The sequence below is a fragment of the Epinephelus lanceolatus genome, chromosome 15, assembly GCF_041903045.1.
Source record: "Epinephelus lanceolatus isolate andai-2023 chromosome 15, ASM4190304v1, whole genome shotgun sequence".
Lineage (NCBI taxonomy): Eukaryota > Metazoa > Chordata > Actinopteri > Perciformes > Serranidae > Epinephelus > Epinephelus lanceolatus.
The window spans coordinates 33316450-33341711 of NC_135748.1; the positions used below are offsets into that span (position 1 = coordinate 33316450).

The 25262-nt window shown below is 40.9% G+C and overlaps 1 protein-coding gene across 6 annotated transcripts in view; it reads left to right on the plus strand.

Moving 5' to 3' along the window:
• Window positions 1–25262, plus strand: part of dtnbb (dystrobrevin, beta b) — a 49214-nt gene that overhangs the window by 18081 nt on the left and 5871 nt on the right. For 3 of the 6 annotated variants that reach the window (XM_033642661.2, XM_033642656.2, XM_033642659.2), the window contains exons 10-17: window positions 658–782; window positions 9818–9892; window positions 15463–15553; window positions 18391–18479; window positions 19397–19510; window positions 22379–22475; window positions 22833–22853; window positions 24651–24810. In XM_033642661.2, coding sequence (XP_033498552.1) covers window positions 658–782; window positions 9818–9892; window positions 15463–15553; window positions 18391–18479; window positions 19397–19510; window positions 22379–22475; window positions 22833–22853; window positions 24651–24810 — 772 coding nt within the window. The remainder of the gene's footprint in view (window positions 1–657; window positions 783–9817; window positions 9893–15462; window positions 15554–18390; window positions 18480–19396; window positions 19511–22378; window positions 22476–22832; window positions 22854–24650; window positions 24811–25262) is intronic. The other 3 variants (XM_033642662.2, XM_033642663.2, XM_033642664.2) reach the window with 3 other exon arrangements.

A 25262-nucleotide genomic window follows, 5' to 3' on the forward strand; every position in this document is an offset into this window, starting at 1 on the left:
GGTAAGGTAAAGCAGTGAAAATATTCGAAATACTTCACTCATCTCATATTGATTTTTTTTTTTTAGCAGTACATCACTTAGCTTCCGTGACGGTGCTTATGTGTGCTTCTTCAAACTGGGGGCATGCCGAGCACCATCTACTGTCAGTAATACACTGACTATGGATAAGTACCTCATACAACCCCACTTCAAGAAGTCCAAACTAACCCTTACAGTTATCATTTATATCATCAGCCCTCAAGCCTACGTAACTGCCTTTTGCAAATGGCTGAGTGGGTGTTTCCATTTGAAAATCCTGCAGAAGAACACCGCTGGCGTTAAAATTGGATGTGTACGATGTTGCTGTCTGCACAGTATTTTTAGCTTGTACGTAACTGCAGTCATACACCTGTCTGACAAGAACACAGAAGAATAAACTCATTGCCTTGCAGTTTTGGGACCGTAGGGCAGCCACCCAAGCTGCATGTGGCGTAGCAGATACAAGCACTTCCTGAATATGCACAAGCTACTGCTGATCCACACTTTTGGCACAGTAAACAAACTGTTGACCTAGTTATGTAAATTACTTCTGAAGCAGCTTAAAACTGTTTCTACTACCTCAACACGATGATACAACACTAGGTGACAAATACTTTGTTTGTCCTGCCCTCCTCACAGAAGTCTCCGGCCAAAAAGCTGAGCCATGCAATCAGTAAATCTCTGGGCTGCGTCCCCATCGGAGAGCCGCCTCATCCTGTGTTCCCCGAGCAGGCTGAGAGACCACAGGAACTCACCCATACTGTGTAAGTGCCATTCCCAAAGCATTTGTTACCACTGGTTGTGTCATTAATGAGGGAAACCCAGCTGATTTGTTGATTAACAGCGCAGCAAGGCTTAGAGTGCTCATGATCTATTGTCTGTTCTTGTCATGTAACTGCTTCCATCTTTCCATTTCGCTGTCACTACATGACGGATAGAGTCCCATCTCGCCAAGATGTCAAGCCCATGATTATTTGCTAACGTGGAAATGGTGATATACTACGCAGGTTCAGCCGTTAACAGCACAGTCGTCCTCATCAGTCTGTTGGCAATGGAACGGGGACGATGGTATAAATCTCACACTCCAGGCTTTGAGGCTCCTCGAAGTCATTATAGGAAATGCATTATATTCTGCTGCTGTCTTAAACCGTGCACACTCATTTACATTTCAGTTGAAAAATTGTACGATTTCCATAATCAATTCCTCCACTAAGATACATTCGCACAAGTCCACATTGCTGAGGTCACTTCATATTTTTCTCATCACCCAAACACCAACAAAACTTTGACGCTTTCGGCCTCCACCAAGACAAAATCTAATAAGGTTTCAGAGATATAAAAAAAAAAATAAGATTTATGATTTTGTTTGTTCATGGCATTAATAGGATCACAGGAAATCTCTCAACTTACTTTCAGCATTTCTCATGGCACATTTCATAACAAAATCCTGCTTCATATTCCAGTCACGACCATAAATCTAAGCTGTCTGTATATGGGTTTTGCTTCTGGCAAGTGTCAGTGAGTAATTGATCGTGGGCTACATCATGGGGGAGAAACCAGCTCAGTGGATGCCAAGAAAAATAGACACAACATAAATACATCAACATGATTTCCTGTTTTACGGCGTGATAGATACCATCATCTCTGAATCTGTTCTCGCATCCAGCATCTGCCCACTGGCGGGAGGATTTTTCTGCATTGTGCCCAAACTTATGCATTTAAGATGAAGTTTACATTTGCATAAATTTACAATTCATCACATTGTGGAGAATCAACTGTCGACCTGAATGTTTCCCTCCAACTGAGAGATGAGGCGATTGGATTAGCTCGCGCAGTATAGGCTGTGTAGCATGAAATTACATCACACGAGTAGATTAATATTGATTAAAATAAAATTTGTGGCTGAAACTAGTTTGGTCCCTCCAGTGCCCTCAGCAAGCAGTAATCCGTACCTTTTTTTTTTTATGATGTTGATTATTTCAGATGATGGAGTCACAGAGAATATTGAGTTCTTCCCAGTTGGATCTCTTGGTTATATCTGATTTTATAGCACAGAGGCCTTTTATTGTTTTCCTCAGAATTTTTTTTAATGAACTGAAGGGACCAGTTTGATTTTTTCATTGTAAAATGATAAAAGTAACTGCCATGGTAGAGAATACATCTACTCACACAGTGTATTTGAGGTTTTTTTTTAACTGTATGCTATTTTATAGCCTATTTAAAAACTACTCCTTTTACATTTCATAAGTAAATATTGTATTTTTACTCCACTACATTTAGATAAAGTTACTAGTTACCTTTCAGTTAAAGATTTTAGATTGAAAAACATGATAAGCTTATAAAACACAATGATTTGTTACAGATGTAACCAGTGGTTCCCAACCTTTTTGCCTTGTGTCCCCTTACAAAGAAACACGGGGTACTTTGGGCACTTGGTCACATTTCAGATGTCTATGAGTTGAGTATGACCTGTGAGGGTCCAAGGACAAAGGGAAGTTGTATGCTGTAAAGCCGTCTGAGGCAAATTGTGATTTGTAATACTGGGCTTTATAAATAAAATTGAATTGAAGTTCCGATTGGGCACATATACCCATCCCTCTCAATTTGCTGTCATACTGCTGAATCCCTTATTTGTATGTGATGTCAGTTTGGATAGTTTGGGTAGCTATGTTTGCCACGTTGTCCTGCTGCGTTCATGTTTGGTAATCCTCTCAGAAAGATGCTTGAGATCCTGAAAGCCAGTTATTGACCAGGTAACATCCCCTCTGATCACCACACACTGGAAGCAAAATACAGTGTCTTCTTTGACAAGCTAGCAGTGAGACGTTTTTTCCTTAAGAACCACTCCAGATTAAATCTGGTTATGTTTTCCATTGGTTTGGTTTATAACAATATCCTGCAGCTGGTGGGACAGCTGGGCTTTTTGATTTTAAGTTTTTCATCACATAGTTCATTACAGCAGAGAAACCTAAACTTAAAGCCACTGAGGAGGTGCATAGACAGGCTACAAATTGATGCACTCGCCTGCCAAAACCATCTGCTGTTCATCAAGTGAAGACAAAGTGTCCCACTTCTTCTTATTGTCTTTGATGCATTATTTATTTCTCACTGTTGTAGTGAATCCAAAAAATCTGTGTCAAAAGAACGCTACTTCCTCATTACGCTTAGCAGCGTATACCTGGCTTGACATGCCCCAGCGGTGTGGTCAAATAAACTATATGTGCTCTTCCATCTACCAACACCTGTCCCTTAATGAATGGGTCCTACCTATATTGACAGATACCCACAACAGTGACCCCTACAGGATAAATTAGCATCCTATATACATTTTACACCAGGAATGGCTCCTATAGGTCATGAAGACCACAGTTAGTTACCTTCTTTAACAACAAATACTAACGTCTGCCAACTACAAGCAAATAATGACGACAGTACTTGGCAAAGAGCCAATCAAATTACAGCAGGGCAACAGCTGGCATCATGTTTTCATTGCTGATGTTTTCCCACCCCCTGGGCACTTGACATTGAAAGCATTTATAGCTCAATTAACACACCATTTTAAAGCTATTACATCCAGCCACTGACCTTAAATTGTTTAATAATGATAAACAACAGCAACAGTTCAGAGTCTATTTTAAGAAACTCTACACTGCTAAAGCCAAACTTTTTTCCTGACCTGTCCTCTCCAAATTTATAACAATTATACTGTATTCTATATATTGTACCGCTCAGATGTTGCCTGATATTAGATTAAATTGTCAGCTTGTTACAGTATGTGTCAGTCAACTCAAACTCAGGGGAGTGGGCAGATTCAAAGGTCTGGATCCAGGCAAACTCAGGTGGCATCTTCCTTCAGAAAAAGTACTTACTGCTTACCCTTTTATGCTTATGTAAAATTTTGGATGCAGACATTTTGCTTATAATACTACTTTTAAATTGTTGCACTTGTACAGTACCTTTACTTGAGTGAAAGGTCTGAATACTCTTTCCACCACTGGTTATTTGGCACAAGTAGCAACACAGAATATCCTGACATCTGTAAAATGAAAGTTTTTGGGTAAAAATTCCAGGAACATCTTGCCGTTATGCTTTCCTTTAAGCATGTAATGGACAAAGTGCATTCTCATGCTCTCGCAGATGGCATTTCAAGGTTGGTGGCACTGTGTAGGCTGTGTGTGTGTGTGTGTGTGTGTGTGTGTGTGTTCACTGACTTTTAGGATAATGGAAGTGACTGTTGACCCCTGAGACTTATTTGTATGTGTGTCTCAGTCTCTGTTGTATTGTCTGACGCAGGGAAGGTATTTAACAAAAGTCCCCGTCTTTGATGACAGAAAAATGCCTATTTTTGGTTGCAGAAGCGTTTGTGTTTTTTTATTTGTGTGTGGTGATGAAGTAGTGCTTCTCATCAGCCGTGCCATGAAAAGATGTTTTTTAAACCTGACATTCAAAATATGTATTCATCGGAGACTGCCATTCTTAATTTTGGTTCAGATTTAATGCTTCCATATTTAACTGTGCATGTCTTCAAACTGCAGAACAGATTTTATTTGCAAATCGTATCCAAAGAAAATGTATTAAGTCTATTTTGTGCACACACAGGGGAAAATATCCAGATTTCATTCCTTCTATGACACATATTTGAGAACATTTAAAGGATGAGAAGATTGATACCACTCCATCTCTCTCTAATGTTTGTCCGTTAAATAAAGCCACATTTCTAACCCTTTCAGTATAGTACCATTACGACCCGTCTGTAACCCAAATGGACATGGACCTGAACCACAGATCTGTTATGTGTTTCTGTTGTAGACAGTAGGCTAGTCTTAAATGTAAGCTGGATTGTTAGCAGATCGTAATAGCTGCATCACTGCTCCATCTAGCTCTCACTGTACTCCTCCTCTTCACCAGCGATGCAGAGGAGAGTCTGCACTTTGTTGATTGTACATGGACTGCGATTGTGCACCAACATTTCCAGAACAATTTAAAAAAAAAAAAAAAAAAAAAGCTAGAGTATCTGTTACAATCAATGAGATCTTTATATAACAGCAGGTTTATGCATTCCTTGTTAAGCAGGAGTGATGTTTTTTCTCTTGCCCAATCAACGTATTGCAGTGTTTATAGCTCTGCCTTTTAGTATTGGATTAGTGTGCTAGGTACCTTAACAAAGGGGTGCCGTAAAAAAAGTTATGGACTGGAACATCTTCATTGGTACCATACACATCTTTTGACAATGGGAATGCAAAACAACTATTTTAATGTGTAATCAACTGAACTTAACTGAACCAGACTGCTTAGTGGAAACGGTTAAAAATACGTTCCACTTGTATGTTATTATGGAGCAGAGACATCTCGGTAAAAAACAGCTACGTTCCATGCTACTATTGCCACTGGAAAAACAGAGACAAGTACAGTAACTACCAAACACCCACATTTGGTGTCTAAAAAACTGCTGAAAAAGCACAGACAGGTTGTTACAAAATACCCACATTTGTAGCTTAAAATGCAACTGGAAAAACACAGATGGGTCGCTACAAAACACCCACGTTTTGTGTCTAAGAAGCTGCTGGAAAAACACAGACATGTCGCTACAAAACAAGCACATTTGGAGCCTAAAAACAGCTGGAAAAACAGACAGGTAGCTATATAACACCCATGTGTGGTGCTTAAAAGGCCACTGGAAAACCACAGACAGGTCACTATAAAACATACATGATTTGTGGCGAAAAATCTGCTAAAAAAAACAGACATGTCGCTACAAAACACCCACATTTGGAGCCCCAAAAACTGCTGAAAAAACACACAGGTTGTTACAAAATACCCACATTTGGGGCCTAAATAGCCACTGGAAAAATAGAGAGGTGGCTACAAAACACCCACATTTGGAGCCAAAAAAACCTGCTGAATAAACACACTGGTTGTTACAAATTTGTAGCTTAAAATGCAGCTGGCAAAACATAGATGGGTTGCTACAAAACACCCACATTTGGCGCCTAAAAAGTTGCTGGAAAAACACAGACAGGTCGCTACAAAACACTCAAGTTTGGTGCCTAAAAAGCCAATGAAAACACAGCAATGACTCGCTAAAAACACAACTGATTTTGTTCTTTGTTAGTTTTGAACAGTGGTCTGCAGCTTGGCAGGTGTCTCGACTAGGTGACACATCATCCACCATCTACTTCAGCTCCCAAATGAGAAAGTCAACTTATATATTATGTCACTGTACAAACGTTGATATGATCCATATGAAACATTCAAATGTAGTGTATTGTTGATTTGCAGAAATGCACAATAGCAACAACTTCTTCTGGTGACTGGACTGGATAGATACAAGAGTGGTATGGATCGTCTCATGGCAAGAAGCAAATGAGCATAAGTCTCAAAAGTTGAACTGTTCCTTTAAATCCAATATACCAGTTGTAAATCTTTTTTTCAGTACTCTTCGTAGTCATGAGCCATAGGGAAGAGCTGGCACTAATGGAACAATTCTCACTTGTTAACAGTCAATTTCAGAAAAATTATGGATGAATATAATAATTGTCCGCCTACCATTCCCATGATGATTCCCCTGCTGGCTACAGAAATCTTTCCTCAAACTGGATCGCTCAGATAATTAGTCACAGGAAAACTGCCAAGCCTCCAATTTTTATTCTGAATTGACTTCATTTTATTGATGATCCATAACAGAGAGCGAAATGTGCCATTGGTATTCTAAAACTAGTGCTGCTACAGTAGTTGCCAATCCTGATGAATGTTGTCTGTGAAGAGGTGTATTTTCATTTCATCCATCAGCATAGTCTCTCAGGTGTGTGTGCGTGTGAGGCTGACGAAGCGGCTGTGAGTGAGTAATAATGGCAGAACCAGGGTAGAGCGTCTGGCTTGATAGAAACTCCCAAACTGAACGGACATGAGTCTCCCAGTTGTCCAACCCTTCGCATCCCCTTCAGACAAAGTGTATCTATTCTGATGCTGTTTTTGAAATATTTACTGGCATCTGAAAGCAAAGACGAACAGCGAGCTGAGCTGTGAGTTTTTCCCTTCCACTCAAACTGTCAGCGAGATTCTTGCGGATTTGTGTTTAGGAGAGGAGTTATAGGTTTGAGATGCACCGTCTGTCTCAGGAACTTTAAATCTATGATACAGCTTCTTACCTTCAGACTTAGTGCCTCTTCTGCCAAAACACTTTAAGCACCAAAATAGTCTGAGAGTCGAAAATAGGCACCGTACTTTGCATTAATGCGGAACACACACTATAGCTTCAAATTCTCAGTGCCATGATAATATTTAGCAATTTCCCACTCTCTATATAATCCTCACAAATCCCTTTACATTTTTAAAATGCTTTCCTCTGTTTTAACCACATTTTTTTATACTCTGGTTCAATGCAAATTCCATCAGTGTCATTAAAATGGAGAGAACAGGCGTGTAATTCACTTTTCTGTGAGCGTGATCCATTTGTTTTTTATGGCCAAGGCTGCAAATAGGCAGCATCTTTTCCAGCAGGAGAGGATGCTCCATGTTTGCGTATTAATTTCGAGGTTCGATTGAAGGCAGCTGTGCATCCGTCATTTGTCAGAAATAAGGTGAATGTGCGTGTATGAAGCTCCACCAGACTTAATTTCCCCCTGTACCCCTGCCAACTGCCAAGTGCAAGGAAAGGGTGGCACATTGTCATTCACTGCACGCAGGTAGCACGAGGCTTAGCGCATTGCAGACTTTGATCTCTTAGTGCCTAAATGTTGTGTCAACTCACTCCAGTTTGACCTCTGAGGCACTGGCTGAGTTACTGGACTGTGCGGCTTTAATCAGCATTTCTCCAGCCAGTGAACCACGGGGGCTGCAGACACTGATGTGAATGAGTTAGGACGCCTGTAAGAATGGATCCAAATTCTTACAGGAAAATGAAATACTTTTACGTAAGTAGAAGCTGCTCTTTTTTTTATGCACTCCACAGGAGTTATATTGGTGTACTTGAAAAGGACTGATGATTATTTATAGAAGGATGGCCGTGAAGAGCTTTGACTTATGTAACTCACTGAAGGTAAAAGGGAAGAGTTAAGATATGTAAATGCAATTATAGTATAGACTGCAGAGGCCAGTTTGTTATATGTTTTCCTCCTGCAGGGATGGGAGGTTTTTTTGGACGCTGCAATTGAGGTATTTTGAGCAAATGGCATTTCCCTAATTTCCAGTGTGTATTCATGTGTTGGAGAGAGAGGTGAAAAGACAGTGCCGGAACAGGGAGCTTCAGAGAGCACAGAGACAGAGAGAGAGCGAAAGAGAGAGAGAAATCTACGTCGTCATGAAGTCATGTGACCGCCGAGTTTCCTTGGAGACAGCAGCAGTGTAGTACATTGAGATGCTCGCTTGCTCAGTTGAGGGCAGATTAGGCATCTGGCAACAGCAGCAGTTGGATGTATTTTGCCAGCCAGGCAGGTGCTTTCTCTCCTCACAGAGGTAAGTGTGATGACCCCGTGTCTCCTCTTCTGTCTACACCTTCTGGGTGTATTATTGTAATGAGTGTTAAATGAGAGGTTAACATTTCCTTGGAAGTATTTGTGCACACAGTCTGTCTGTGAAGGAGACTAGAAGGCAGCATGTGCAGGTTTGAGTAGTGACTTTTTTCTTTTTCCTGTTATTATCTTATTGCTTGAAACATATGAATCATAGCAGGATTGTGTTATAAGATGTAAATTACTTATGGAGGACTGTCCACGGTTGTCTTTTGAATCTGTTAGGCTGGTCCTGAGGGAAATTTAAATGTATGAACCAATAAATAATTGCAACGTGTCTTTAAAAAGAACATGCCAAACCCCCATGAGCATGCACATCAGTGCAGGGAATATGTGCTTGTACTGGTTTGTGAACAACTAACAAGTTATTTGAATACAATTAGTGGTCCAGAAATGATGCAGCTTCTCTTGCTTTTATTTTTAGCAGCACAATAATTCACAGAACAGACGACTATGTGTGCTGTTGAGGCACTTTGTGTCTTGTGCTGATAACAGTACTCTGCACAATGTGGATATAAATAGTTAGATTTCGGCCAAAAAATGCTGATTGGACAAATAGGCATAATAGGACACAATGGTGCTCAGTGTGTTGGCTTTTATGTGATAATGAGTGCTTTAAATAAAATAGTCAGTTACAATAGAATCAAGGCTGACAACTACAGAGAGATACTACGTGCAGATCGAGGAGATGCAACTACAGAGACATGGAAATCGTGTGCTGTTGTCTGTGGCGGGCTAAGCGTGAAGAGGGGAGCACCTGAGATGTGCAGAGTGATATTTTGATCCGTTAATGAGGCTCTGTGGTCCGAGGAGTTTGGGCTCCAACGAGCTCGTGGGGGCCACTGATTCAGCCGCCAGATGGACCCCATCGCTTTGTTTACCCTCACAAATTACCTCCCACAATGTCACCTTTCCTGGTTTTTCACAGACTTCCAGTTTAATTAGTTTCCTTGTCTGCTGTTGTTGCTCTTGCTCATGTTAATTAGGTTGAAGCTAATAGCCCTAAAAACATTTAAATTGCCTTTCCCAGAAAAGTCAATTATTTCGCTCCAATTTTAAGATAACTCGAGTACAACATGTTGCCTATATTTTGAACCACACTCAGTGTATAATGATCCCCCCTGCCTCCCCTCTTACTCTCTTTTGTACATTTGTGGGATAAAATTGAAGTCAGGATCGCTGATTCATGATTACTAATAAAATGCAAATGCCCTCTACTTCATTCCCTGGTGACAAGCACCACGGGCCTCTGCAGTGTAGCATTAAAGACCTCTAATCTTGTCTTTTAGTCAGCCGAAACCAGTGGCCAACAACATGAACGACACAATGCTCATGTCCTCTGGGGCGCCTACTCCTACCAAAAGGTAAGCACCCCCCCAGGCACAATGTCTCTTTGAAGATACTATTCTGATTATTTCACAGAATTAGCTTAATGTATTATTTAGAGATGGCAAAATGTCACTTTGAGTTACACACATGCAAAAATAAGTCCTTTTAATCCCGCAAAATTCACTCTGCGCTCAGAATAGGTGACAGATTCCCTCTCATCAGTGGAAATGGCAAGAATAGTGCGGAAAATCAGACTACAGATGTTGTTTGTTCCCTCACACTTGACACACATTTTTGCATCCGAGCAGCATGCCCTTGTGAGTGTATTTTTAGAGGAAAAATTTGTTACGCTGTCATGAAGAATATGTGAGCACTCCTACTTAAAGGGTTGATTTGACAAATAGATTATGATAGAATTGGAGCCTCGTCATGTAAGCAGATACCAGGCGAGGGCCCCATGAAAGCAACCTAATTGTCCTCTCATTGCAGCCCCTCTCTGTTAAAGGCCATGTCCATTATTATTTACTCACGGTGGTAATGAACCACTGTGGTTATGAATTCTTTAATGGAGGGCACTTTGAGGCGGCGTTGATGTATCTGCACTCTGTCCTGCAAGTCTGTGCTGGGTGAATTTTCCTTTTGTGTACAGTATCTCCCTCTCGCATCTTTCCCGCAATTTATGTTTGCAAGATGGGACTGCTCGGGGACTCAGGACTTCCCACAGCACATTAGAAGGGACGAGACGTCACAGTCTGGTGTACAGGAAGAATAGAGGTGTGCACATCAACCCTGTTAAATATCAGGTGTTTGACTGAAATCTGGACAAAGACTTTGGTGGAGAATTCGGGAGGAGCTTCAGTGAAGTCTGAGGCTTTTTTTTCTCTCCTTGCACTCCTCTGTGCCAGGTTATCATACAGTACTACACCAAGGACCCAGGCAGCTGAAGGGCAGCATGTACACTGCAAAAAATGTCCATCACAGCAACCTTAAAGTGTGTGTTAAAGGGGTGAGGTCATGCCAATATTAAATTTCTTGCCTCTGTTACATTACAGGTGTAATTATCTCACCTTGCTGGAAGATTTCCAATCTGTGTTTAGAAAAAATGAGATGCTAACAATCGATACCAGATTAAGTTTCTTGCAGAGATGAACATTTTGTGCAGTGCAGTCTCTGAGGGCTGACAGTATCAAGATTAGAGCGGGCTTGAAGGAAGCTGACAAGATAGGGACACCCGAGGCGGTAAACGATGCCTTACATCCAGACCCGTGGAAGTCAGTGGAAGACATCACATGTTGCAGCATGTACAAGAGCAAGGCGACGCTCTCCTGAGGTTTGTTTCACTGTGGCAGTAATGAAGAAGCTTGATAACCTTTGTCTTGACATTTTGCTCTGTGAGTCAGAGCAGCTTTGGGAAGATGTCATGCACTGAGGATGCTGTTGCCTTGGGGGGGCATAACAACTACAAAGCTGCCATATTTAGGGCAGAAATTGCGCATTAAGCCACCGTGACGCTTCCAAAATAGGTTGTGTTGAGAGTCAGTGTGGATACCGGTAGATAAGGTGTTGAATGAGGAGGGAAGGAGCATGCTTCACTTAGGTTTGGTTGAACGGAACAGAAGGCCGGTTCCCACCAGCTTCTCACTGTGTCACATTTGGTTTGTAAATATTAATCTATTATTATAATTACCCAGCACTGGCCTGCCTGCTTCCACATAAAGGGCCTATAGTCAAAGATGCTGCTGCTGAATAATGCAAAGCTCCTTGTGGCTCTGCCTCAGTTCAAGAGCCCCGAACTGAAAAGCAATGCCGGTGCTGTCCTTGTTTGTTGACCCTTACAGAGGGAAATACAAAACACATTCATGACTGCGAGTTGGTGCAGAGTTGAAACTGAATGCACTCTGTTTGAAAAATTGTGGGTGTTGTGCTTCCAGCCTCCATCACAGTCTGCTCTCTGATACTGTCTGCTCTGCTGACATGGCATCTGCTCCCTCCCACCTCGCTCACTCTCACAGACAATCGCTCACCACTAGCTCGTTCTCCAAGGGCGAACCGCAATTTATTACCTGTTAGTCATGCAGAACCATGGCGGCACAAGATAAAATTTAAGGAAAAAAAAAAAAAGGGAAATGCCATCTTGAGCTTGATAAGTTTTAATTCAGAAATGGGACTGAATATGAGCTGTTTGTGTTTCTACCAGGAGGTGTCATTATGTAAGACTTTACGGACATTGATTCATAAACTAGTGATTAACTTTGTCCCTTTCTAAAACAAACTTGATAACAAAATATGCTAAACAGCTGAAATGGAAACAGCGTCCAATAATGCAATGTGATTACTCACTGACTTCCAATGACACTGTAGTGTGATAAAATTATATTCTATTAGCATTTTACAAAATTCTACCATAAGGAGTCATTATTCCAAGCAAGCAAAACTAATAGATTGAGTTATTTAAAGTTTTGTTCATGAGTGAAGAAGTGCTTTGAATATTGATTCAATTACTTTGAATCCAATTTTGCTTATATTTGGTAACAAACACTTTACTTAAGGTCACCCTATTTAGCATTTATATGCAGAAAAAATACAAATTTCAAATTTATGCATGGAATAATTGCTACTTGAGGTAACATGAGGCCAGGGGTTAGTGTGGTGCTAAAAAATATTTAAGGAATACTTCACTCCCCAAATGACTACTACTGTCAATCACTCACCCTGTGTTACACTGAATACGTAAAGAAAACTTTGTGTTTCTTGCATGCCTCCACGATGAATACTCTGAATATATACTCCAGTTTCTAATGAATTGAAGTCATAGGCGACCACATTTAACAGGAGTAAACTGTATCAGAACATCTGTTTACAAACTCTCACACAACTCGTACAGTATAATCCAAGTCTAACATATCCAGTTGTATCCTCAGTACTTCTGTAGTAGACCGCCTTTCTGACAGGGAACTGAACTAAAAGTGAAACCTTATCTATGCTCTCTTCAAAGCTAGACTCCATTGACAAAAACAGTAATTTTACCTCCCTGAACTCAGGAGCTGCTGGTCTACCACTGCCTTTATTAGTTAGTTTATTTGTGTTATTGTGTGTGTTTGTTGTTTTTAAAGGGTTAGTTCAGATTCAACAAAGTCACAGAGTAACAAACAAACTACTGACTGAGGCAGTGGTAGACCAACAACTCCCTGGAAGTACTGAGTATACAACTTGATAAATGAGACTTGGATTATACTGCATGAGTTCTGTGAGAGTTTGTAAACGGATGTTTTGATATAGTTTTGCTGTTGTTTAGTTTCACTCACCAGACCTTTCTCAAGAAAAGAAAGGTCTGGCTGGGCCGACTCTCACTGTGAGATTGGAGAAAAAAACGCCCCGGCTGCTTGTACTTCTTTCAACCAATCACAATTGTTCTGGGCGGTGCCACAGCAACGGTGCGCTTGCAAAAATATTGCTTGGGGGAAACAGGTTTTGGTGTAACACGCCCACAAAAATATCACCTACAGGACACGAACCATGGCAGAAAAATGGCTACATCCCTGCAAGATCAAACACCGCAAAAGTTAGTAAAGGACATGTTGAAAACGGTTGAAAACTGCTACACAACCGGAGGTGGTAGGGCGGGACTTCAGCGGGTGGCTCGTTCCACCCAATGAGAGGCTGATCTCTGCAGCAAACTTCCGCCCACTCAGACTAGCTGTTGTTAAACTTGGTTGCCTATGCCTTAAGTTTGTCAAGGGTTTTCTCCATTTTTTTTGGATTCTTCATTCACCATGAGACAAATTGAGAAAAAACAAGTTTGATATACAAATGGTCATTTGGGGGGTGAAGTATTCCTTTAATCAGAACCATGACTGAATTAATGTAACTACACTAAAAATATTACAAAAGACATGTGGATCTGACACGTCATGGCTGATATCCAAAGCAGTTTATAAGGTCATTACTACAGCAGGTATCAATATGGCAAAACAAATCTGTTGGATATCTAAAGTTGCAAGATTTAAGTGTCATAAAAATGTAAGATTAACATTGACTTAAACACTTTGTAGATGAAATTGCATAAAGATGGTCCCTCCCTAGTCTGTAGTCCATCCAACTTTGCAAAACAGAGTCATGTTGAGTCTGTAATTTGTCTTTATTGACGAATATATTGCGTAAAGTCAGGCACTATATTGTAATTAACATCAGGAGTTTGATTCTAACTATGTTGCCGAACCCACTAACAAGTAAACATCCACCATGAATTCTGCAGAGACAATCAGGAACAAGATGTATCATCCCTCCAGATGTTCAACAAATTTGGATCTCTGCCCTTTTAAAGTTTTGACCTTTAGTACCATCAGGCAAATCAGAAAACAGAGTTTAAAAAGCAAAATCTGGCACGTTTCTGACCAAAACAGGACCAGTGGTGTCTGAGTTATTGTTTGAGTGAAAAAAAAAAAAAAAAAGTCAGTATCTTCAAATGTGAGACAAAAATAAAACTATCTGGGAGAGCTGCCAGTTCAGGAGGGCTTGAAGGCATTTCATGCATCTTTGTCCAAAACCTGGCACAGGCCATCAGGTGGTGCCAGGAAACTCCCTGGTGCAGCAGCTTCTCTACTATTAGCCCAAAGATCCCCGCATGCAGTCACGCTCCAAAAAGACTGTGTTGGGTCACAGTGTTTCCTGAGCCAACCCGAGCAGCTCCCTAAAGTGCGTTAATGTATTACTTTAATTTTACAAGAAACCTCAGGCTCTGTCTACACTTAAGCCTGAGGATGAGACTGTAAATTATTTAGAAAGTGTCCCATTTTACGAGACACTTCTTGACAGTCTAACTGCAGACCAACTGAATGTTGTTTTGAGTCAGGTGACACTATCTTCAAACAAGTCGAATGATCCGCAGAGTATTTTAAGATATCGTCACTGGGCTGAGAAACTCTTGAAACAAGAGAGGTGGGAGCTGGAGCAGCTAAAATTATCTCATCACACTGGCAGCTTTTTATCTGCTTTGAGAAAGATAAGATTTTTAATAATAATGTCGATTAAAAGGCTGGTTTTGTCATGTGTTTAGAGCTTGGGTAGTCAAAGCTACAGAAACTGTGCTTGTTGATGTAGTGGGCTTGAAGCCAGATTGGGTTTAATGGTCTTAATCATCGCTCACTCTCCAGTCAGAGTTAGATGGAGCCCAGCACCATTTCAGCTTTTCCTTCACTCTTCATTGCAGAACGCCTGCCGAGAGGGGAAAGCATATGTCCTGTCATCTGTCTACACCATATGCCACGCCCATGATCATTTAAAGTCTCATGCCTTATTTGACATTTGCAGGCAGTGATGAAATGGCCAGAACGGGCATTGGCACAGTCACAAATGCATTTGGCATGCTGCATTCTCTCTTATCCATCTCAGTTCATTGTTATGACCAATTATCTCAGACTGTCTATCAACACTGGAGTCAAAGCCAAGTGTCATATTTTAAGGTCACCTCAATTATAAAGTTTTACATGATCACTTTGACTCTACAAACTTTCCCTTCTACTTACATAAGAGCTTTGCACATTAGAGTCAGAGTTGCTGTATATGTGTGTGTGTGATGTATTTCTCTGTCTGTGACTTTGGGCAGTGTCTTGGAGAGTCCCAGCCGGCTAGATGAAGAGCACCGCCTCATCGCTCGCTACGCTGCACGCCTGGCAGCCGAGGCGGGCAACTCCACAGTGAGTGTCTCGCAGGACGCCCCGTGGTGGGCTTTAGTCAACCCGCATTTCAAATTTAATGCTTTGACAAGTTAATGTTAGGCGCTTCACTGTGGCTGGAGAACTACTCACACTTACAAGTGAGACTGTGTAATACTCAGCCATGATTTTTGTTGTTAGGAGTAGGACAAGTGAAGAAAGGGAGGGATAAGTGCTCTTATTTTATGGCAGTGTTACTTGTTCAATATGTTTTCTTACAACTCAATCGCCAGAAAAAAATGTTGGCATTGTACGTTTCTCCAAACCACAGACACTTTACTATGATGTAGTAGACACGAAATTTAACTTTTCTAACAATGCTGTGGTAAACGTGTGGTTATGTTTAGGCCAAACGGCAGCCTCTTGGGCTGAAAAGTGAAGCCAACACAAAAATGCCAAAAGGTTCCTCTAATGGCTACTTGAGGCTGGCTCCAGACTCCAGTCAATCCCCACTGACCAACATGTTGAAATGCCCAAACTAAATAACAGAAATAAACATGTTTACAGCCTGGTACAAAAAATGTTTTTGGTCTCTACAGCTAATTTCAACATTCAACAACTGTACACGCTAAAAGTTACGGTATGTGCATAATTAAAGGCAGGGCCAAATGAGTGACAGGCTGTCTGCTGATAGTGTCTTGGCTTGTTAGTCAGATCCACCCCTTGCACAGCTCCACTCTCTCGCCCAAATACGGTCACTAGTGGCTCCAAAAACAAACAAACATGACGGCAACAGCCAAATCGCTGAACACAAGGCTTCAAAACAGGAGTCCTCAAACCATTGCGTGACATTACGGTAGCTATGTCCATTATTTTTACTGTCCATGGTTTAGGCAAAAAAAACCCCACTTGGTTATGGTTTAGAAGATCATGCTTTGGCTTAAAATACACATGCATGGTATTACAAAAGCTGCTGGAAAAGTGGCAACAGGTTGCTAAAAACACCCATGTTTGGCGGCACAAAAGCCACTGGCAAACCTAAAAAAACACCTGCATTTGGTGGAACAACAGCTGCTGGAAATGTGAAAAGAGATTGCTAAAAACACATCCATGTTTGACAGTGCAAAAGCCACTGGTAAAGCAGCATTGGGTCGCTAAAATACACCTCTGTTTGATGGCACAACAGCTGCTGAAAAAGCAGTGACAGGTTGCTAAATATCAACCCCAGTTTGACAGTGCAAAAGCCACTGGTAAAGCAGCATTGGGTCGCTAAAATACACCTCCGTTTGATGGCACAACAGCTGCTGAAAAAGCAGTGACAGGTTGCTAAATATCAACCCCAGTTTGACAGTGCAAAAGCCACTGGTAAAGCAGCATTGGGTCGCTAAAATACACCTCCGTTTGATGGCACAACAGCTGCTGAAAAAGCAGTGACAGGTTGCTAAATATCAACCCCAGTTTGACAGTGCAAAAGCCACTGGTAAAGCAGCATTGGGTCGCTAAAATACACCTCCGTTTGATGGCACAACAGCTGCTGAAAAAGCAGTGACAGGTTGCTAAATATCAACCCCAGTTTGACAGTGCAAAAGCCACTGGTAAAGCAGCATTGGGTCGCTAAAATACACCTCCGTTTGATGGCACAACAGCTGCTGAAAAAGCAGTGACAGGTTGCTAAACACACCCATGTTTGACGGCACAAAAGCCACTGGCAAAGCTAGAAAACACCTGCGTTTGGTGGCACAACAGCTGCTGGAAAAGCGGCAACAGGTTGCTAAAAACAAACCTGTGTTTGATGGCAAAAAAAACCCACTGGCAAAGATGTGGGGGTCACTAAATAACACCTGCATTTGGTGGCAAAAGACCTTCTGGAAAAGCGGTGACAGGTTGCTAAAAACACACCCATGTTTGACAGCTCAAAAGCCACTGGAAAAGCGGTGACAGGTTGCTAAAAATAATCAGGGTTGTTGTTTGTATTGTGATGTCCTTGGTTTGTACAAACGTACAAGAACAACATCTTCTTCAGGCAACTGTTCTTTTTCTCGAAAAATGTAAAAATCACTTATCATGTACTTTAAAGTTGCAATGCTCAAGATTCAAGTCCTGGTTCATTTGGCGACAGGGTTTGATGATCAATGTCAGCGCTAAAACTATGGGGACATTGCATTTCCTGTGACTGCCTCACAACAAAAGCTACATGTTTGGACAGTTGGTGGCTGCTAATGTGGAGCAGTAGGGACTGTTTGATTTGCATTAGCAGTAACTTAAGAGAGTGAAAATTAAACAGTGAGGCTGATATCAATTGCATTTGACAGTCTGAATGAATTTTTACTGTGAATCCCTCACACAAATGTAAGCAGTATAAATCCAGCGAGGGAATGGCGGATAATTACAGAATGTAAATACAATGATAGCTATTGAGGAATCAAAAGTGGGTTTGGATTTAATTCGAATTGTTAAAGCCCTTGAAAACTTGGCTTCAAATCTGAAGTATTTCTCCATAACAATACTCGTGACTAATAAAGCACCATGATGTTTCTTTGATTTTAATAGAAGGTAGAAGCTTGTGTACATAAAAATTTGGGGGGAGATGTTAACTTGGATTCCTGAAGAGCATTTCGTCTAAATTTTCCTAGGCAGAAAATGTCCATGTAAGGTCACTCTGGTTTGTTTGGGTTTGTGCTTTGCAGTCCAACTCTTATATGGGGGGATAAAGGAAAGCTGTGGTGAGCTGAAATGGCTCCCTGTTTATGCAGAAACATAATAAGTCTCCAGCAGAGAGTCATTACTGCTCACCATGGTCAGAAGGTAGCTGTTGCTGTTTGACTTTTGTTCTCCCACTGATGTTGTTAATGCCATTCTATGCTAATTTTGTTTTCCAGCAACAATGTCCTCCAACAGATCTGGGTTTCAACTTTGACGCCAATAAGCAACAGAGGCAGCTGATTGCAGAGCTGGAGAACAAAAACAGGTACGATTTATATTTGTTTAAAAACAACAGCTAAACACTGGAAACAAATTAGCACTGTTACTCATTGATTGGCTTTCTGGTTGACAGTGGTATAATATATTAAATATTATTATTTCAAGTACTTAAGTATATATAGTTTCTAGGTACCTACAATTTACTTGAGTGTTACTTTTGTGTTTTTCTGCTACTTTATACTTGTAGGCCACTACTTTTTTACTTCATTACATTTTCTGACAACTACAGTTACTAGTTACTTAAAAGATTCATATTTTACACGCAAAGCATAGCTCATAAAGAGATGCGCTGTTACAAATTTAAACAGTCCAGTACTGAATAGAATAGTTAAACAAATAATTTGACAATTTCAGAGATATAATGTCTTGCCTAGACGTAGATGAAAAGATCACTACCACTTTCATATCTATCAGGTAAATATGAAGATGATTGGTGGCAAGTAGCAGACACACACAAGCCTGTGACTACATAAATGCGTTAACAAGTGCCCGATCAACACTTCAACAGCATTGTGTTGTCACTTGTAGTGTGAACCCAGTATTAAGCTCACTTTTTAAAATGTTAAAATCAACAAGTTTTAGATGAATGGGGAGGGCTGTGTGCCAGACTATTTCTTGGCAGTAAATTCCTTCAGAATCAGCTCTACCACGACCAGCTACAACATTAAAATGTAGTAGATGCGTTAAAAAGATTAATCCAATCACAGTGAAACACTGTGAAATCAGTCATTCTGCATAAGTAGTACTTTCCTATTGTAACTAAATTTTGATGATAATACTCTTGTACTTTTATGTGTAAAATTTAGAGTGCAGGATTTGTACGTTGTTTTACTACCTCAGTTTAAGTAAAGAACCTTAGTATTTCTGCTGTTTAGTTAACTGATTGATTATTTACTTATTTAGGGAGATCCTCCAGGAGATCCAGCGGCTGCGTTTAGAGCACGAGCAGGCCTCCCAGCCGACCCCAGAAAAAGCCCAGCAGAACCCCACGCTCCTGACTGAACTGCGGCTCCTCAGGTATCGTCCCTGCTAACACCAGCACACCTCTTAAAAAGAGCATCTTCTTCCCAACAACAGGAAGAAAGGACCATATATTAAGGAAATGATCAGTAAAACCACTCCAGGGCTGTTAATGTAGGCTGGACTCATTCCTCAAGAAGAAATAGTCTCTTCCTAATTCAGGGGGGTGTTTTTGAATTAGCTCCACCAGCAGCAGCGTGGACATTTGTCATGCTGGCAGGACGCTGAGACCCTTGGGTTCAGTTCTTGGAAGGGACTCACCCTGAGAGGACGCGCTACAGCACTTGTTGCCCTGAATGAGTCCTTGTTTGTCTGGCCTGGCCTAAATAATGAATCAGCAGTAAGGTTTATGGCTAACAGCCAGTTTTATAGCAGAAATTATTAACTGCGTTGTGTCATCATATACAATTATAGCAAAACTAGAGCTGTATTTGAATTATACTCTGTTAGTCTTTGGTGTTGGTGTTGTATGAACAAGATTCTAACTGTATTTTTAAGGAAAGACAGTAATTAAACAGTAGAATAATTTATTTATATCACTGGAGGATACAACCATTACATTAATTATTTAGTCCAGTTTAATTCAAACATGTCTAGAAGCATTGTTCAGCTCACTGAGCCTGTTTGTGATTCAGGTTGTGTAGCACAACATTATGAAGTAGTAATATTTCATCACAGACTGTGCACTGTGTCTGGAGCCTGGCTGGACGGCTCTGATGTTGTCTTCATTCAGCCCGAGGATACAGAACAGAGGAGAAGTGTTTACAGACTGCAGATGTTTGTGAGTTTTTCATAGAACAGACAGATGATTGCTGAGGCTCTTTGAAGGTTTTTTAAAGTGCAGGTCCATACTGTGAACACCAGAGGGTGATAATAAGCCAGAATCCTCACATTAAAAACAGGGCCAGACATCAACTGTGACCCCTGATGGAGGCAATGAATTTAAATCTGTGCACTCTGAGCAACTGGTCTTTCCTATTCTCTACTCCATAGCTGTCACAGTGCTCTGCATGTTGAGAGTGAGTGATTGTATTCCAGGAGAAGAACAGCTTCTCCTTGCAGATTAGATCTGTAATAATTGCAATAAATCAATAAATATTCAAGTGTACCAGGGTTTCCACAGCCTAAGGCCAGTTAGATTTAAGACTTTTTATGCCACTCAGAATGAAATTTGATGCCAAATTTACAATAACCAAAATTAAAGGGGAAAAAAACATGAACTGACATAAATTACGTAGGGTTGGGAAAAACTATGGCAGGTTTTCTTGGCAATTTTGCTTTGGGCAGATACAATATGCATTGCCTTGTACTGGTTTCAGCCATGCCACAAAATCTTGTTCAAATAACTGTTAATTTTTGTAACCTAACACATAGAGACAGACAACCATTCACGCTCACATTGACACCTACGGTCACCAATTAACCTGCATGTCTTTGGACTGTGGGAGGAAGCTGGAGTCCCCAGAGAGAACCCACACTGACACTGGGAGACACCTGGGGTTCGTAGCAGGAACCCTCTTGCTGTGAGGCGAAACAAAGCTAAGCGCTGCACCACCTTGCCACCTCAAACCAATTTTTGTTTAAATTTGCACTTCCCCATGTCGTCCACGATACAGCAGTCAGTGGATTTTCTGCTCTGAGGTACCTGGCTAGAAACATAGTATGAGTGCTCCTGGTTCCACTATCCTGGTCTGTGTGACCTTAATGCGAGAGGCAGAAATCTAAACTAAAATAAACACCTAAATGCGTGTTTTGGATGTTTTCTGTCCACTGGTCTGAAAGAAGACATGTTATAGAGACAAGATAGTCCAAAATCTCAAACCTGACCAATGCATGACAAAAAAGGGGCTATGTTTTTACCTGTAGAGTCTCCTTTAATAGTAAATTCAATACACTGGGGCCTTAATAAATTGTCTTGTAGGCCAGATTTGGGTTGGGTTAGTTTGAGATCCCTGCTTTAGATTAATAATGACAACCCAACTTCTATTAGCTCTGTCCCACCTCTAACAAAAGACAATACAGTATGGCATGGTTATGGCAAAAAGGAATATTTTAATTCTTTGGAAAACTGGGGATGCGCCTTCTTTCAAGACCTGGTTGGCAGAAATCACCAACTTGTTCCACATGGAGAGAGTTAGATAGTGTTTCCCTCAGCTCTGTAATCTTTGATAAAATATGGCAACCAATCATGTCCTATTTATCGAGAATGGCCTAATGTGTTGTATGTATGTATATATATATGTATTTGTTAATAATGGTTTTGACAAGCAGCATGTTTGTACTTGTATTATATGTATTTCTATAAGACCATTTTTTTTTGTCTTTTTCTGTCTTCTTTTTCTTTTCTTTTGACTTGTATTTGTGTTGTTTGCATTAAAATCTTAAAATCTATGAATAAAATATTCATCTAAACTAGATTAATAATGACAGTAAAAGTGTACCAGTGGCACTGGTGTAGGTAAAAATACTCGAGAAATATTATTTTACAAGACCAGAGCAACAGGAGCTGATGCAAATAATATATAACTCTCCATACACTCAACATGCAGTGTGTGTGTCTGCAACTGATCCTTGACTTAATGGATCCTCAGGTAAATCTGAACCCCTTCATGCTCATCTGTATGGGTATCTAGGGCAAAATACCCTACAGAAAAAAGCATGTATTTGTGAAATAATTCACAGACATGTTTCCCTGAACTGTTCATAAAAAAGGAAATGGATTCCCCAAACAGTCGAGGCGTACTGCTTTGTTAAAAAAACAGTATGATGTTTGCCTGTGCATTGTGATTTTATTACTGTCAGATCCAGGAAGAAGTTCTTCCCTTGTGTTTTAATGTATCCCCCAAACTAATCCTTCTGCTGCAGACACAGGAAGGACGAGCTGGAGAGGCGCATGTCGGCCCTGCAGGAGAGCAGACGGGAGCTGATGGTGCAGCTGGAGGGACTCATGAGGCTGCTAAAGGTAAGACGATCACCTGTTTCTAGAAGAATCAGGAGTGATTAAAAAACCTCTGAGTCTATATCTTACCATAGGATGGTGCATAAACACTAAGACATTAGCCTAAATAAAAATAACATCTTACTGTTTTGTCAGTGCTTATAGTTTACATGATTCAGTTTCTACATCTTGGTGGCATGTCTGATTAAATGAGATGTTTGCATGTTTGATTCTTTAAAACCAAGGCACTGGTGATCTTAAGTTATGTTAATGTGCCGTATGGTGCATGCAGAAAATCCTTTTCTTTCTCTTCTGCTGCTTTAATTCTGTTGCTCTCACTCTTCTTGCTCTCTCTCACTGCTTACCTTTGCTGGCTGATAGGATGAGGAGCAGAAGCAGGCTGTAAGTTGCCCTTAATTCAGTTTGCAAGGCTCAATACCTGACTCTAGTCTCAGCACTTAGTTTTATGCTACTATACTCCCCCATCACACAGATGTGATTGAGGGACGTTTTCCTAATAGATTTTAAGAAGGATGTTAGGAAAGGTAATAGGATTCCACTATCTAACTGGGTTACACAGATCTAGTCCCACTCCAACACTTCCTTTGTAGCAGCGTTGGGGAGCTAAAATTATAGACTGCGACACAATCTTTAAAATCAGTTTCCTCAGGTCCTTGGTCCAAACAAGTTGAGAGAACTGTGTTTTTCTTAGCCCAAATGTCAGGGACCTGTTCCTTTCATCGGCACTAACAACCTCCCTTCTAATGTGACTGCAGTCTGGCCGGCCATCTGCTGCCTGGCTCCGAGCCATCGACCTGGGCCTGCACCAGTCCCAGAGACACACAGTGATCCTTTCTCTGTGAGATATATCTCTGGTCTCAGCACAGGCCCCAGTCGCACACCCACACATGGTTCTCATTACCCCCTCAGTGCAGTAAAGGTGCACTATAGACACACAGAGTATAGCCAGCCACTATAGGATTACCACAAGGTTTTCTTGCCTTTAAACCATTGTTTTTGTTTGTTCTCCCTATAAGGATTAAGTTCTTTTGGTCACATCTGTGTCTATGTTTGTTTTAATAAAAGTCACCTTTAGAAGCATGAAGGTCATCTCTTCCAAAAGCTGCAATCTGTGATTGCAATACGGCGTCCTCCATTGATATGCAGTTGTTCCAGAACTGGCTTGTTGGTGTAGAGATTAATTGGATTTATTCTCTCTATCAGAAGCCCAGATTCACTAAAGGCTTGCAGATGGAGGATTATTCAGTATGTCAAAAATAACCAAATACGCCATAGTATTTGATCACTATGCTCCAGCAATAACATGCCTCGTTAACACTGGTCTAGTATTTTTGCACCTGTCATATATATACTATTTATTTGCTGATGCAAGTCAAGATTGCGGACAGCCCATAAACACGTTTAAAGACCAACTGTCCCTGAGTATTGACACTTTTTAAAGTCTTGAAATAAGACATATTGTCTTATGTATTCTGAGATGACTAAACTTGATTTCAAAGAAACAGTTGGACATTTTGGCAAATATGATACCTGGCCAAGAGAGACCACTGTTGTGTCTGTACAGTAAATGTAAAGCTACGTCGGTTAGTGTACCTTACCATAAAGACTCAAACAAGGGCGTAGATTTCGTTTCAATATCAGGGGAGTGATACATATGAAATGGGGGAAAACTTTGATCATCAAACACTTCATTTTCTGCAGAATTTTTATGCACAAATTTGTGCCTTTTCTGCATCAATTTATGGTATAAATGTCTCAGAATAAAAGCCCTCTGCTACTTTCATGTTTTACTTGGGGGGATAAATGCACATGTCGTAAATCTTGAGGGGGGCATGTCCCCTGCGTCCCCCCTGAAACTCACACCTATGTACTAGAAGCAGGGGGAAACAGCTACCCTGGCTTTGTCCAAAGGTAACAAAATCTGTATACCAGCACCTCTAAAGCTCAGTAAAATATCATGTTATATCTCTTTGTCTAATCCATACAAAAACAGAAATGTAAAAACATCAACTTGTGGTTCCATACACACGACAGCGATATTAATCTTCTCATCTATGCTCTAAGTGTATTTCCTAAAATATCGAACTGTTACACAGAGTACAACAAGTGCTGAATTGTAAAGGTTACATATTTTTTGCTGATGATACTGTGACTATCACATGTGTTTTTATGTTGCAGTCCCAGACTGGAAGCTCCCCTCATTCTTCCCCCAGTCACGGTGCAGGCTGCTCCATGCCCATGCCCATACGCTCCACCTCGGCTGGGTCTACCCCAACTCACACACCGCAGGACTGCCTCGCGGGGGTAGGAGGGGACGTGCTTGAGGCCTTTGCTCAGGGTGAGTGTGCACCAGCACCTTAAAGGAGTAGTTATGTATGACATGGACTAGGGCTGGGCAATATATCGGTATTACATCAATATACACTAGATATCATCTTAGATTTTGGGTATTCCAATATCGCAAGTGTTTCCTGGTTTTAAAGGCTGCATTAAAGTAAAGTGACGTAATTTTCTGAACTTACCAGACTGTTCTAGCTGTTCTATTTTGAAAAGTGATCATGAGCTTACCTTTTTTTATTCAGACCTGGACCTAAAGGGACTGCACTTGTATAGGACCTTTCTAGTCTCCCCGACCACTCAAAGCATTTTAATACTTGATGTCACATTTACTCATTCAGGCATACATTCCTATAATGGTGGCCGAGGCTACCATACAAGGTTCCACCTGCTACTCAGTGACCATTCACACGTACTCACTGATGGAGCAGTCATAAGGAGCGATTTGGGGTT